Genomic DNA, 15,547 nt, shown 5'->3' on the forward strand with positions numbered 1-15,547 from the left:
TATTTTTTCCCCATTCTTTGAAGTTCAATAAAATGTCGTGCTATCATCCCACAATATTCAAAAAACATTTCCAGTCGTTGTTTACTGATTCGAAGAATTCTTTTCACTGTTATATAGGAAATTTATTTATTTTTATTTTCTCGGCTTAGTCCAATTCTCACGGTCGTACTGTTTTTGAAATAATTAGTACCAAAAGCTGAGTCAGATTTTACTTTCTGGGGGGAAAAATCACCTTTTTCAATTGTTGACAGTAGCTGAAAGCAAATACACGAAGCAGAAATGCTAAATATAAATATAAACATTACCGTTGTTTTTGCTTCTGATTTTCAGAACTGTTTCCCACGCGCAAAAATAAATTTTAAGTCCTTGAAATCACGATAGCATATGTTTCGCTCATTAATAATAGACTATTTTCTAAGCATAATTACTGTTTATTATTCCTTTCAAACTTCCATAGGAATAGTGTTTTGTAAAAATTTTTATCAATGAATGATTGGTTTAATCTGCATCATTTCACTGGAAACTACATAGTTTCTAAATCATTATTATCATTTTATAGTTTAAAATAATTATTCAACTAATCGTTAATGAAGATTTGAGCTGATTTATCTATTATATAAAATATACAGTACCTAAAAATTGTATTTAATGCCCAAAAAATGTGCAATGTGGTTTTATCAAATGGCTCTTCCATATTGCCATGATCAGATTAAGCCTTCTAGAAGCCCTTAAAAATTCAAATTTCGAGGCCCTTTTTCCTCTTTAAATTTTCAAACCCAATTATTTCTTTTATCGATTTTAATTTAATCTTTTTATAAGTTGTTATAAGTAGAACATTTTGAAAAATTGGTAGAGCAAAATGTTTTATTGCATACAACTTTCTAAAAAGTCGTTTTCAGTATATCTCATTTAAAAAATGCACAAATGAAGTTTATAAACAATTTTAAATAAAATAGCAAAAAAAAGACAACTTTACTTAATTTAAATAATATTTACTAAAAGAATCGAACATTTTTTTAAATTATAAAGCACTACTATTTTTTTAGAATTTAAAATAAAATAATATAAAATTTGCAAACAGTAACTGAATAGAGTAATTTTCCGAAATTAATTAAACGTTATTTGATTTTAATTTAAATAAGTTCGTTTGCACCGTCTTTATAATTAAATAAATAACTTTTAAAACACCACAAAAGTATCTCGAGGACTCGCGGTCCCATAAAGTTGTGGGGCTCTTAAATAATTACCTATTTAATAATTTGGCTTTATAAAATGCTGTAGAAGCAGCTATTGATTTTTGTTTATTATTTAACGAAACATATGCTACATGTTTTCTTAAATATGTACATATTTACGAAAATAAAGTAAATTAGTATTTTTGCTCAGTACAGTTTGTGTAATAAATTATTATATTAAATAAACTAAAAATTGTAATCTAATTTTATGGAAGGAATTATAAACAAACGTGGTTTCCAGAAATTGAGAACTAGATTTGGTTCCTCCATTGGAAACCAAATCTAATTTAATATCAAATGTTATTGAATAGTCATTATAAAATTGCATTTTATCTGCTTCTTGCAGAACAAAATGATGAAATAATGAGGCTACGTCTTTCTTCACCCTCAATTACCATTTTAGGCGTGGGCTAGTGATTAAGGCGAAACATAAGCGTGTTTCTTTTTCTTTTCTTTTCCCGTGGGTAAAAAAGAAAGTGGAAAAGTTTTCGTGGAGTTTTTTTAGAACACAACGGAAACGTGGGTTCCAGTCGTTTCAGAAAAAGAGCAAAATTGAAACGGATGCTACTTTTTCGAAAGAATGTATCTAAGCATCCCCGCTTTTAGGCATGGAAATTTTTTGCTGGAAGATCAGGTTTGTTGCATTATTTTTACGTGAAGAAAAGAGGGCAATTAGACCTGTAAATAAAGTCCGTAAATATTGGCAAAAGCAAACATAAGTAAAAATACAATTATTATAAAAGAATTCTACATTATAATTCTATAATTAAGAATAATATAAAAATGCACCTAGCGTTGTAATCCAATTGTATATTTATTACGACTTCAATTCTTTTGATCGATTCGTAAACCATATTATCTGTATGTTATCTGATAACCTCATTTACTAATTTTTTGCACGATATCATATTATATTCACTCATTTGTAGAGAATTTTCCTGATTTTAGCTTCAGCCTTCTGACAATGTGATTCTCAAATAAACAAAGCTCGATTCATTTGGAACTTCCACACCAAAGTTGAAGAACATTTAATTCCCATTATACATTAAAAGAAGTTTTGTTGAACACTTTTTGACTGATTTGTCCAGACTTTTGACACAGAAAACATCAATTAAGATGCATATTTTTTTTAATTATTATTATAGACTTCTTTCCCTACATAGCTCCTGCAATATGTGGTCATAGGTATGTGTGTACTACCAAACTGCTTAGTAGCTACTGCTGATTAGTTATTAAAGCGACACTCTTGTTGAGCAAAACAGTCGCCAATTTCTTGCTCGACAGAGCAGCTTCACCGGAACTGTGTATGCACCAATTTATTTCGTACTATACTTTCAATTCTGAACAAACAATTAGCAACAAAAAAATTCGTTGCGTGCATCATCACATTAGATAGGCATTGGTCCTATATAAAGCCACTATTAAGTTGTAGATTCCATGCTAACCTTATGAAACAGTACTTATCACCTCCCGGTATTCCTTCGCTTTTTCATACTTTTGAAGAAACAATATTTATACAAAATACGTTCATTTGAAAAACGCACTGTAACAACTTGAAAAATCTTCTTTATGAAAACGGTGTTGCTGATTGTGTTGCGGAAGCTAAAAATGTTATATTAGAACCATTAAAAATTTGAATGCGGAAAGAAGAAAAATTAGATAATATTAGAGTATTTTTTGATAAATTTTAATTTCTTATTTCTGTTACAGACTAGTAATTATGTCTTTGTGTTTTATGTGCATTATAAGTGAAGTTTTTCTACATTATTTTACAGGTATCACGATAGGTGTTCGAATTTTCGGTCCAGTGTTCGGATTTCTTTTGGGATCGTTTTGCACCAGCATTTATGTAAATTTCCCATTTGGTAAGTGTATTAAATTTATGCTTAATTTTTTAAAATTACTACCCTTATTATTAACAAAAATTATGTTCCTACTATAGTAATTATCGGCTTATGCATATTTACACATAAAATTCTATTGAATTTCTATTGTTAAATTAAAAAAAACCTCATGAAAATTTATTGAATCGCATGTTGTGTAATAAATGCACTGCATTACACAATATGTATATATGTATTAGAAGTGAACATTATTGCCACAAAATTTAGACATGGAGAAATATCAGACCTGTTTTTGTTGAACGCAGATAGTCGAATCAAGATAGGTTTTAAATTCTTCCTAATGCAAATTTCTAACTAAAAAGCTGTAATAAAAATTATGATTATCATTTCAAACCAAATTAATCTTTAAGATCGTGCTTTTCGGTATATATGTATTCACACTCAGAACCCATTATTTCATCTGCGTTTGAATTGCTTTTAATTAATTATGTAATCTTGAGTACTGAGATTTACTTGTGCAGTCTTAATCATTGAGCTCTAACTTCTCAAGTTCAGTGACCGATAAGGCATTTTTTTTTTATTTTTAATCCTAAAATTTCATGGTTCTTTTATGACTTAGTCTGAACTTTTAATTAGAGTCAAAAATCAAAACTGTAAAGCCTGCCGATTCTCTAACTAATTGATCTCTTTAACGACGCCTTCGCTGGCCTCCTTCTCGAGTTACATTAACGCTTTGTCTTTGAGACGTGGGTAGTGGTAAAGGATTTACGACCCATAGCTAGTTAAAGGTAGCTGGCCGAATGATGGTTAACGTAGAGTGACGGCGTCTACCCCCCGCACCGTAGACATAAGTTATTATTTTGTTATAGCGTGTTATTCTAAGAGTGAATAAATAAGGAAAGTTCAACGGAACTTTCCGCTTCCACGATCGCCGTGTTTTAAAGAAAGTAAAGCGCATCGCGTATTATCTCTTCTTTGCACGTGTCAAGTTTTCCTCCCAGATTCATTCTCTAGAGTCAAGATAATCCGCAATTCCAGGTCTCGAGTCAAGGCTCTTTGTCATAAGGTTTATGACATATGTATGTTCAACTTATGTATCGCACTTTAAAAGTATAATTTTTCTAAGACGGTAACAAATTTTGTGAATGAGAACTTTCTTAGGCTAACTATTCATTAGTTTATTTTGTATGAATAGCTGGATTCTTGCATGAATTTTTCTTGATATAATGGCTGGTTTATAGTGCGTATTTCTAGATGATATAAAATTAATTTTAGAGTTTTATAGATTCTTCAATTGATTTTTTGCTCCAAAAAAATTCATTTATGTAGATACTTTCATTTATTTATGTAGATGCTTTCATTTATATCATTTATGTAGATATTGATGCAGATATATCACGTATGTAGATACTTATGTCTGCGAAGATTTTTAGATACAGATGTATAGAATTTTTCATTTTATAAATACAGAATTTTCTTGTAAACTACATTTTATTAGATTCCCCGTTAACCTACTTACTACTACAAAATGTAAAACATTTTTTGGTAGTTCGAAAAAAATTTCTTCATTTTTTCATTATTGAAGTGAAACAAATTATCTGCTTGATCAAATTTTCTCTCAATAGAAATAACATCATTAAATCATTCATAATGAACAAACATGATTTATATAATAAATTTTGATTTACTTGTGTATTGTATGCATAATAATCAAACAATTACTTTTACCGACTAAAATATTTACTTTAAACCTCATTATTAAACTATGGTTTTACATTGCATTCTTGTCGATTCTAGTTTACAAAAACTTAAAGCTTACACATTAAACAAGTGTTTATATTATGCTCTGTCTCATTTTTGCTGATAATTTATATAATCAAAAATAAAAATATAGAAGATTTTCTTGGCCGTATATGAAGAGAGTTTTAATAACGCTGATAAGATTCTTATCACGTGAGCTTAAACTATTTTAAACAAATTAAATATTATCTTCCAGCGAGTGTAACGTACAAAGCTAACAAATTGGTGAAGTTTTCTTATCATCTGGTTCCACTAGAACAAAACAGATTTTCAATCAGTGTCAAATTCTTACGTAAGGCAAGCAATCAAGATGACGCTTGAAACCACTCGAGAATGTCAGTTGTTATTAGTTATTATCGTTGCTATGGAAACACCCATCTTATTTCTTAAAGTTATGATGATGAAAGATGAAATTCTGAATTTTCATTACATTTCTCTCGAATTTTCTATTTTGTGTCTGCTGTCAGTCGCACTCTTCCAACAAGACTGAACATTATAACCATTCATTTTTACTAACCCATTTATTTCCGACCTTCAGATTGGATTTTGTAAGAAAAGAGCAACCAGGTCTGCGCCGAACACTTTCTCATCAATTATCCTTCTTTTTGTTGTTGTTGTTGCTGTTTTACGAAACAACAAAATGTTTGTAGCCAAGAGTTTGGCGTAACCTTTGAAATTACCTAACTTTGCGTGGCTCGAAATTGGGCGGAAGGCATTTGACTCGTTGACATTTGACTTGAGTTAGATGTAGCTGTTTTATGATTTTCTTCTGCTACATCAATTGAAAAGAAAAGTTTTTGAGCTAATAAAGTTTGAAGCAATGTAATCATTTGCCTCTTCGGTTTTCCCTTGCGTGGGTTTTTCTACAAAATTTGTGAACTTTATATTTTACTTCCATTTTCAGAACTTATAAGGGCATGAGAATTTGCAATTATGTAATGTTTATTAAATGATTAATAATAATGCAATGATTTAATAACACATTATTAAATGATTATTTAAAAATGCGCTTTTAGGGCTCAACGATTTCTAGCGCAGTATATAAATAAACTCTTATGTTAAAAATTTGACTTTTTTACATTCAGACTTTTTTTTTTAAATTTTTACTTTAGTTTTTTAAATTCATTATTCAAAAAGAATTTTTAAGACAATAAAACAGACAATGTGACCTTGAAATTAATATTGCATATGAAGAAAGCCGCTTTAACGATTTTGAACTAGGTCTAATGAATCGATATTACACTGCAAATCATTTCTTGGATCATCTCCAGTTTTCAGTTACTTAGAATTCATACAGTAACGTACCCTTTTCTCCGATTATGAATTTTAAATATTTATTATAGTGGAAAGTATTTAAATGTGTATCCGTCCAATCAGCAAAATTCGATATTTAATTCATATCCTATCCACGCTGAATATTCAAAACAATATTTTTATACAATCTAACTGGTACTTTTATACAGAGAGAACTTCGCATTTTTAAAAAATGCCTTTCAATAAGTTAAATATTTTTATTATTGAGAATATAAATATGCATAATCTATAAAAGAGAGCTCGAAGCGATGGTCTGATGTTTTAAAACATAATGAAATTTACGAAAATGGAAACAAGGGCTTTTTTTCCTTCTTTCATTTCTGTAGAATACTGAATTTTCTTGCGTTTTTGTGTCTGCATTTGTCTGAAGTTTTATTATATTAAAATTCGAGTCTTATATAAATGCAATCCCTCTCACATTTTATCGAGATCACTAAGTATTAATCTTTTAATGCATGTTAAATGTGTGCTTACAGTCAGGATTTAAGTTTATTTAAAATTTGAATAAAGTTATCAGTTTTTTTTTTTTTTTTTTTTTTTTTTTTTTTGCTTACGTTACTTTTCTCAGTGGCGTAGCCAGGATAAAAGGCACCTGGTACACATGGTGTTTTCGCCCTTTGTTGTCCTAGAAAGAGTACACAGCAACCGTTGCATTGCATCATGTTAAAAAAAGAGGTCGTGCTATAAAAATCACATTTTGCTATAAAATATGACATAAGTGACATTTTATCTTGATAACAACCCCTATGACTGATGATCGGGGCATCAATATTATCCCTAACCATCCTTCACTACGCCACTGATGTATTAATTAATTATCCATTCTTGTTGTTATTAATAATAGTACAGAATGTGATGGATCCTCTCATGCGTCTTTTTGTAGCCAATCCTGGAATCACTTCTGATGACCCCCAATGGATCGGTGCTTGGTGGCTTGGTGTCTTCATTGTCGGAGCAGCTTTGATTCTTACTTCCTTCCCAATGATGGGATTTCCTCGAAACTTACCACCTCAAGCCGCACTTAGAAACCGGAACAATGGAGTTGTCTGTCCCAAGCATCTGCGACACCAACCACCTTCTATTATGCCTAAGAAACCGTCAAACAAGAAACCCAGCCTAAAAGGTAAGTCCATCTCAGTCAACTTTGATAAAACTGTTTTGTAGCTATTGATTTACAGAATGGTACGATGGACCTGGAATACAATGTAAGAGAATATTTTTTTTTATTTGTCACCTGCAAAAGTGGCGAATTATGGGTAAGTGCATAAAAAATTACTATTTGGGGTGCTTCATTACGTGCTATGATTGGGTAACTGTTGTAAACGATTGGGATACTTTCATTCAAGTTAAAACTAAAAATTACATTTAAAAAATTTCATTTATGGTTTTCTTGGGACAACTTATTTCTTTGTAACTCATTTCAGCATTAATCCCACGATTTTATTGTCTGCCTTTCTTACTTGGTGAAAGATTTCAAAATTAGACACAAAATAACATTTTTAGTATCTTAACTCCAGGACTCTTGATTTTCCCCCCTTTCTTACTTTCTTTCTCTCAATGGTGATGATTCTAGGCAAAGCGTGGCTCATTTTATCACAAATTTATGGAAAATATAACAGTAGTTCTGCTGTAAAAAAAATGTTGTGTAGATGTTGTGTTGTAAAAATGCAGAGATGCGCTACTTTAATAGGAACTGCCTAGAAAAAATGATGAGCCAATTTAATTTATTATAAGAATCACTGACTACTGAAAAAAAATTATTTTAAATATTCTTTAATATTAATTCGATGAATGCAACTGTGACTGCATATTTCTAAAACTTCCTCATAATCTGGCTCCAATTGGAATGCATTCATTATCCCATCATTTTAAATTAAGGCATTGTTTCAAAATCTGCAGTGGACAGGACAGAACCTATTAGTGGGCCGTAATTTCCCATCAATGATATAGAATCTTTAATAACTTTAAATTAATATGAAAGAAATTGTATCGTTTTTTCTAGTGAATGTATTTTTTTTTCCTCCTAATTTTTCTAAAAGGCATTGGTGTTTTCTTTAATAGTTCTTTTATTAATCTTTTTCGTAATATCTTTTTCCATAAATATTTTTCCATTTAATTTGTTCATGGATATTTTTCAATTCAATTTTTTTCTCCTTTGTCCAATGTTATGCAATATTGTTACATCGAGTCTTCAAAGAAATTTATTATGTACGAAAATCCTCCTCGGCCACATTCCATCATATTATATTCTAATTCATTAACTCACCAAAAGAATAAATTCCACTCCACCTCTCTTCTTAACTTTCATTTTATGCCTCCAACTCTTTATTAAACAAATAACTATGCGGCTGACAAAGCCGCCAGATTAGATCCGCTTCTGTGGTGACAAAGATTATTTTCGCAAAATTAATTGAAATATTTCTTAGTAAGCGCTCACTCTGGGCTTCGTGTTTTCTTAGTGCTGGGCATCGTACCGTTTTATGTGTTAGTAGGAGCAAACCCGCAAGGGGTGAAAAAATATTTATTCGTTATTTCGCTCAACTAAGCGTGCTATTAAAATGACAAATAAAGCTTTAATGTACACTTTCACACATTTTTTTCATCTGGTTTTTCCCTTGTCTGGTAAAGTCGACCTTTGTGATTCTTGTCTTTCATTCTAGAGATTAACAGTAGTTCTATGCGGAGTTCAGCTTTATGTCCATTTGGATTCTTTTTCTTGCTTTTTTTATCCCCCCTACATTTTTTAAATGTTAGATTCTGTGAAGGACAATATGTTTCTTCTTTTTTTCTCTCCCCCTACACGTTTTTAATGTTAGATTCTGCGAAGGACAATATGTTTCTTCTTCTTTCTTTCTGTATAGTGGCTAATAATAAATGTGCTTAACATCTTTACCACACCCAAGTTTATCGTGAATATATTCCAGATGAAATATTGTAACTTATTTTCTTAACCGTTGTTGGACTTCAATTTATCTTCCTACGTTAAAAACCCAATGAGAAAAGGGGGAAAAGGTCGTTACTTAATTTATGTAATAGTTGGAATGAAAAGTAGTATGTAGGAAATATTACATTTAAAAGCTACTCAGTAAGACATATTACAATCCAAAACATTCTCGAAAAGGCCATTTTAAAATGATATTAAAATAAATTCGTTAATTGGTGACGTAAATTTAAAAAATGATGTTCATTGTCTCGATTATTAAAGCATGGGGACATTAAAATAAGCCCTATCTTAGCATACGGATTACTCACTACTATAATAACTGGGTACTATGGTCAGTTACAAAATAGCTATCACTGCTTCATGCACCAATTCCTGTTTTATCCAGTAGGTTCCTCCATCGCATATGTGGCCGATATAACCACAGCATTATTATTTCAACTCCCGAGGAAACGAGCATTGGCATATTGGGTTGAACCAATTCTCATCCACTTACTCGTATTGTCCCTTGAGGGGTGCAAGGTTACCACTGTCTAATGCATAAACATGCTGCAAACTGAATGATCTGACCACCACGAACAGAATTTTTCCCTGAGAACCAGTAAAACAAGCATAACAAGCGTCTCATGCATGAAACCCTCAAATTGATGACCCCGATGGAACCATTTATCAACCATAACACCGTTATTCTATCGCCATAGAGATCCGCGGGTCTGCTTACTTATATAACAACTTCTTGTCCTTTTGCACAACCCACGGTGGAACCAAAGCGAAATTAAATGGAAAGTGATATGTGGAGAAATAAAAGTAATAGAGAATTGCATTCATGGCGCATTTTGCTTTATTTAGCCCATCGGTACAATTTTTTGGCACTGGTTTAACAATTTATTGTATAGTTTACAATTATAACAATGATGGTGGTGGAAGGATGGAGTCTATGTCCTCGATGGGCCACAATCTCTGAAATCTAACAACTATTTTAGTTAAAATATTAAGATAGTTACAGTCATTTCTGTATTCTCTATATAAATCACTTAGATATCGAATAAATGAAAAACATTATAACTCAGTTATTTAAAAGAATGTACAAAGCGTACGTAATTATTATATTATATATATGTTGTTGTTGTTTCTTATGGCACTTGCCATAGGCAAGCCCGCTGTTCGAAGACAGCGGATTTAAGCCTGGGGGGGAGCACCTCTTGTTTCTATAGTAGCGCCATCTAGGGTCAAGAGAACGACTTAGCTACACACACGTCACAACCCTTTTTACGTGGTGGACTTCATTCATGCATTTCATTCACTCAAACACAGATCGTAATTTAGACCTGAATCAGAGAACGATCACCCCTGATCTAGTACCCCCCCCCAGTGGTATTACTCTCGACATGGAGGACTTTGTGACCACGACAGATTTAACGCGCCACCAAGCACGCGGACCTAGGAAGCAAGCAACCTAAGGGACGCGAATCCGACGCTCTACCAACCAGGCTATCCCGGCCTATATCATATATATTTATCAAATGAACAACAATATGAGTAATAATAGCTTTGGACCAAACTAAATATTGAAAATTGCAAAGAAATTTGTTAAACAAATGTATCGCTATTTTTTCATTCCTTTATTTTATTGTGTGTGTGTGTGTTTCCCCCCTTATTTTTTGTTTGTCAATTTAAATGTTTCTACTAGGAAACTAAAACAAAAACATTAATAGGTAAGTGCATTTTTGTTAAATCATATAATATTTTACTGTCCTCCCCTCATGTGGCAGAAAAACTGAGACCTTTTTATCGATTGAACACTTTTTTTTTTTATTTCAACGAAGTTCTAGAAATGCTCACGATAATTTTACCATTCCTGGAAATACTCACAATAACTGAAGAGATATAGCATCTTGAGCAAGGGGATTAATAAGTTAAGCTTTTGATACATATTACCACTTCAATTGAAAGAGTCTTCCACAAATCTTAAGAAATAACTTAAAAATACTATGAGATTTTCTTTGCATTCACGTTTTCGTTTATTTGAAAGGGGAAAAAAATCCAATCGAGAGTTTCCGATTTCACTCATAAATGTCATAATTTTTATAAGCTTTTCATTCAAGGAGATTTTGTGATTCAGTTTACAGACATTCAGTCCATTGTGGCTGTCTTGTTTTTGAATTTTCCAGGTGTTCAAATGCCGTTTCTTTCTTTGTGTTATGAGTCGTATTTGTGATATGCCTTATAGAATAAGTAAAAATAGTATCGAGAAAGCAATGATTTTTATTTTCTACAGTCATGCTAATGTTTTCTGTACAATACAAAACTTCCAAGGATTTTGGATTTAAACAAGAACAGATCTTTGAATCTCTTATTCTGTGATGTTGGGTTTTTATACAATTCCATTATTTCAGATAGTGAAAAATTTATGAAATCGTTTGCGCTGTTGAGAAGTGCACATTGAAAAATGACAAATCATCATAAGAGTTTTGGCGAAGAGTTTGGTCCAGTTATTTCCTAACATTGAGCCTACAAAACCTAGAATCTTTAGATATAAATATTTAAAAAAAATTTAGATAACATATAAATGTTACATTATAAGTCATACCTTGACAATAGAACGTTAAAAATCGATAAAATGTGCTAATGTTAAAACGTTAAAATGTGCCAAAATATTGCTCTGATGCTCTTTGCTAAATGTGAACTTTGCCATTAGATACGAAATATTTTAACATTCATGAGATAATAGAGAAGCGAAAAAATTCATTATAAAATCTGTTAACTCCGATAAGACTTAAAAAATATGATAGATAACCGTTTTGAAAGACGGATATCCGAAATACATCTATATCAGATGATGAATTAATAACCTCGTTAAATAACCGACGAAAACATTTTTCTTTCCATTAGTTTTTATTTTTACTGCTGACTGATTTTAAGTTAAAAATAGAGAATTATGAAATATTCTTGAAATCAAAAGAATTCAGTGTATTTTCCCTTTTTTTAAAGCAATTGTAATCTTTAATTTAGTCATTCTAATTTAATTAAATATTATTAATTTAGTAATTGTAATTGGATATTGATATTCATGAATAGGTTTTTCAGTTTTTCTGACACATTAAAGCATAAACTTCAATTGAATATCTACGATTATTTAATTCAATGAAAGGAGGCCGTATCATGAATGAAAATGGAATCCTTGCGCAATTCTAAGTAAGATTAATAAAGGTGCACCTGTGTTTTCTTTTTTTTCGTTTTCATTTTCCTTTTTTTTTTTTTAATTAATGATTATTCAACTTATTTTTCACATACTTTGCTTTATTTTTCTGTTTTGATATAATCTGTGACTGAAATCAGTTGATCAATTTTTTTAAAAATTCTGAACTGATTGCATTCCATTCAATAAATAATGTTAATTATAATCTATGTATTTATTCGTACTACAAACACTGTTTCACCCTTCTTTTTGCTTAATTTCTGTAACTTTTACAGCTGTCTTACTAACTTAAAACACTTTGATCACTATTATTTTGATGGATTAATTATATGGCAACTATCAGGTAGTTAAATGCATTATGCATGCATTTGAGTGCGGTTTTATTTTAATTATGTGGTAGTAATTAATGACCGTCTTGAATGATTCTAAAAATTAGAAGAATACAAATAATAATATTTATTTCTTGTCGAATTTTTCAGCGAACTTCAATGAATAATTTATCTCCCTTTGCGAAACGTTTTTGTTGTTAGGAAATATCCAGTAATTTTTTTAAAAATATCGTGTCGCAAGTGTCGTTTTTCTTTACCTTCCAAGCAAGGATAGGCTAAAGGAAATAAATTCTTGATATATTTATATATGAAGATTTTTCTTCCTTCAAATTTAGGGAATCTGACCATATATATTTTCGCTTTATCCGTCTCATGTATTATACAGGCGCACATTATACGACCAAATGTATTAATGCATTACACTCAGTATGTTGCAAAGTTCTGAAATGCATAATTTTAAATCAGACAAAAGTTGTTATGCCTATTAATCTGCTCTTTGAAGCAACGAATGATTATAGATCCCATGTATTTTCTGTTGCAGAGTCCATATTATATATAGCTTGATCAATTGAACTTTCAAAGACCAAGTTTGGCCAAAGTGCAACAGACATTTAATATTTACTTTAAAAATAATATATCACATTACGTTGTCTGGAAGAAAAGTTATTTTTCGGAATTTTAAGCTGCACTTAACCATAGGATCAATCTCAAAGAATTCACGTCATAAAAAAAAAGTCTTGAAAGTTATACTATCCTTTCCCTTCATTCGTCTGTAACCAATGATGGTCCCGACGACAGTTAGTGAGACGGTCTGCAAAGTTTTATATCCTGCATAATTCTGAATTCTGGAATCTTGCCCAATTCATTGTATATTTTCTATAAAGCAGATCCAATGGAAGCCACTCTCGTTTTCTTTTTGTGCGTTTGTCTGCTACCACATCACGGGGCGAATAGAAATTGCCTAAAGATTGTTAAAAAAGTAATTAAATTTATATTTCACCGTATTGATTTATTTTATAAAAGGCAAGATAATTAAAATCCAAACTTTGTACTAATTTAATCGCTATTATTAATAAAATGCTAACTAATTTAATATATTTCCCTCAGCCACTTTCTTCAATATCTGCCAAATTCTCTTCTATTACAATGCATTCGCGACTTAACCTTAATCAATCAGAAAACTTAATTTAATTGGCTGCTACATTCTATTTCTTGCTTTTTAGTTTAATTACAAGGGGATAAAACTTACTATCATTTGAATGAATTGCAAGATAATAGTAATAAACGCGGTTTGAAGATACATCAAGGAAGAAAATTTTATTTAACGATTTTAGTGTGTTTATTTCTCTTCGTAAAGAATTCATTATGTTTCTGGCAACTAGAACTATCATCTGTTTAAAACTGTCACGAATTCGTTTATGAAACTGCAAAGAGATTGCCTAACGCACGCAACAATATCACGTTACGAGAGGCATTCTTACAGCAGTTCAGTGTTTCTTCTAGTTAAAAATTTTCTCATTTAATTCAATCATTTTATACCTTTTAAGTTCGAAAATATTCGTTATTTCTTAAGATCTAATAATTTACATACGAAAAAAAATGGAAATCTGAACGTACAAATAAAACCCACACCGCTTTAAAGCACATATTTAATAAAAGTTCTGAGTATAAGCATTTGAGAGAATAACCACGTTATATGTTAATTATATTGACGATTCTCCGTTTGAGCATTTATTAAAACACAAATCTCGAGAAATTTAACTAAGCTTTATTTCTAAAATAAGATATTATTCGGGAACCTATCATTACTCATAATCTATAGAAATGAAATTCAAGGAAAAATTAATATTCAGTTTGCCCTCTTTAAAACTATGTAAATTGAATTCGCATAAGGGGTCATCTACGTTTTTATATTTGCGTAACTTTTATTTATTCATATATTTCACGCTGTAGAAATTTTTACTTTTTTACAGAATTTCTCTTCTTCCCTTTTTCCATTAATTAAAGTTCTCACAAGTAATTTCTACAATTGTAATCGGTTACTATTTGTCACAACCGGAACTTTATTTGATATGTAATTGTAGTAAAATCTGTTGCATGTATGTATTTTTTTTTCCCTATCGCTTTGATAATTATTTTAATAAAAAAATATTTATAAAACAAAGATGGAAGACATGCTCTATCTTTTGTTCCATTTTAATGATAACCGTCATTTTCCCATCCACAAATTGTGAAAATAATGCTTTTCTGAATACTTTTGGTTATTGCTACAAACTATTTAACGGTGAAGAATGAAATGTGTAGCAGTGATGTTTTAGGCTTTCGTATGTGGACCCTTCGATTGGCATTCAAGTTTTTGTGAGTTTCTATTCAAAAAAAAATTATTTAACCTGCGAATTTAAAAAATAAAAAAATTCAAAATATACTTCCAAATTTTTAAAAATGCATGATTTTTGCCTTGCTTATTGGGTATTTTAAAGTGTAATAATAGTTATTGTAAAAATTCGTTATATTTTGAACATATTTAATAAAAGGAAACATTGTTAATATAGGAATTACAAAATTTTATATGTCATTCGGGCTATTAAATCTGGAGAATTTCGATACGTATTCGAAATCGAGCATTGCTACTTTTTAAAAATGGTGTTTGCTGAAATATAAATCTAGAGAAAACCCATTACATGAAGAAATATTTCACATACTTATAAAGAATATATTTTTGCAGTTATAGTGTTCATTAGTTTCAGAATAAAGATCAATATCCGGATTATTATTATTATTATGAACTGCTTAAAGAGGTCTATTAGGTTCATCAGCTTTACTCCTATCTTTCACTGAACACACCAATGATTAAGCCTAAAATATTAAACTGCCTTGCTTATATG

The 15,547-nt window shown here is 30.6% G+C and overlaps 1 protein-coding gene across 5 annotated transcripts in view; it reads left to right on the forward strand.

Annotated features, from left to right (window-relative positions):
- The window catches only part of LOC129958304 (solute carrier organic anion transporter family member 74D-like), a 165,487-nt gene that overhangs the window by 122,525 nt on the left and 27,415 nt on the right, over positions 1–15,547 (forward strand). For all 5 annotated transcript variants that reach the window (XM_056070692.1, XM_056070695.1, XM_056070694.1 and 2 more), the window contains 2 exons: positions 3,011–3,100; positions 7,077–7,316. In XM_056070692.1, the coding sequence (XP_055926667.1) occupies positions 3,011–3,100; positions 7,077–7,316 (330 nt within the window). The remainder of the gene's footprint in view (positions 1–3,010; positions 3,101–7,076; positions 7,317–15,547) is intronic.

This window comes from Argiope bruennichi, chromosome X1 (genome assembly GCF_947563725.1).
Source record: "Argiope bruennichi chromosome X1, qqArgBrue1.1, whole genome shotgun sequence".
NCBI lineage: Eukaryota > Metazoa > Arthropoda > Arachnida > Araneae > Araneidae > Argiope > Argiope bruennichi.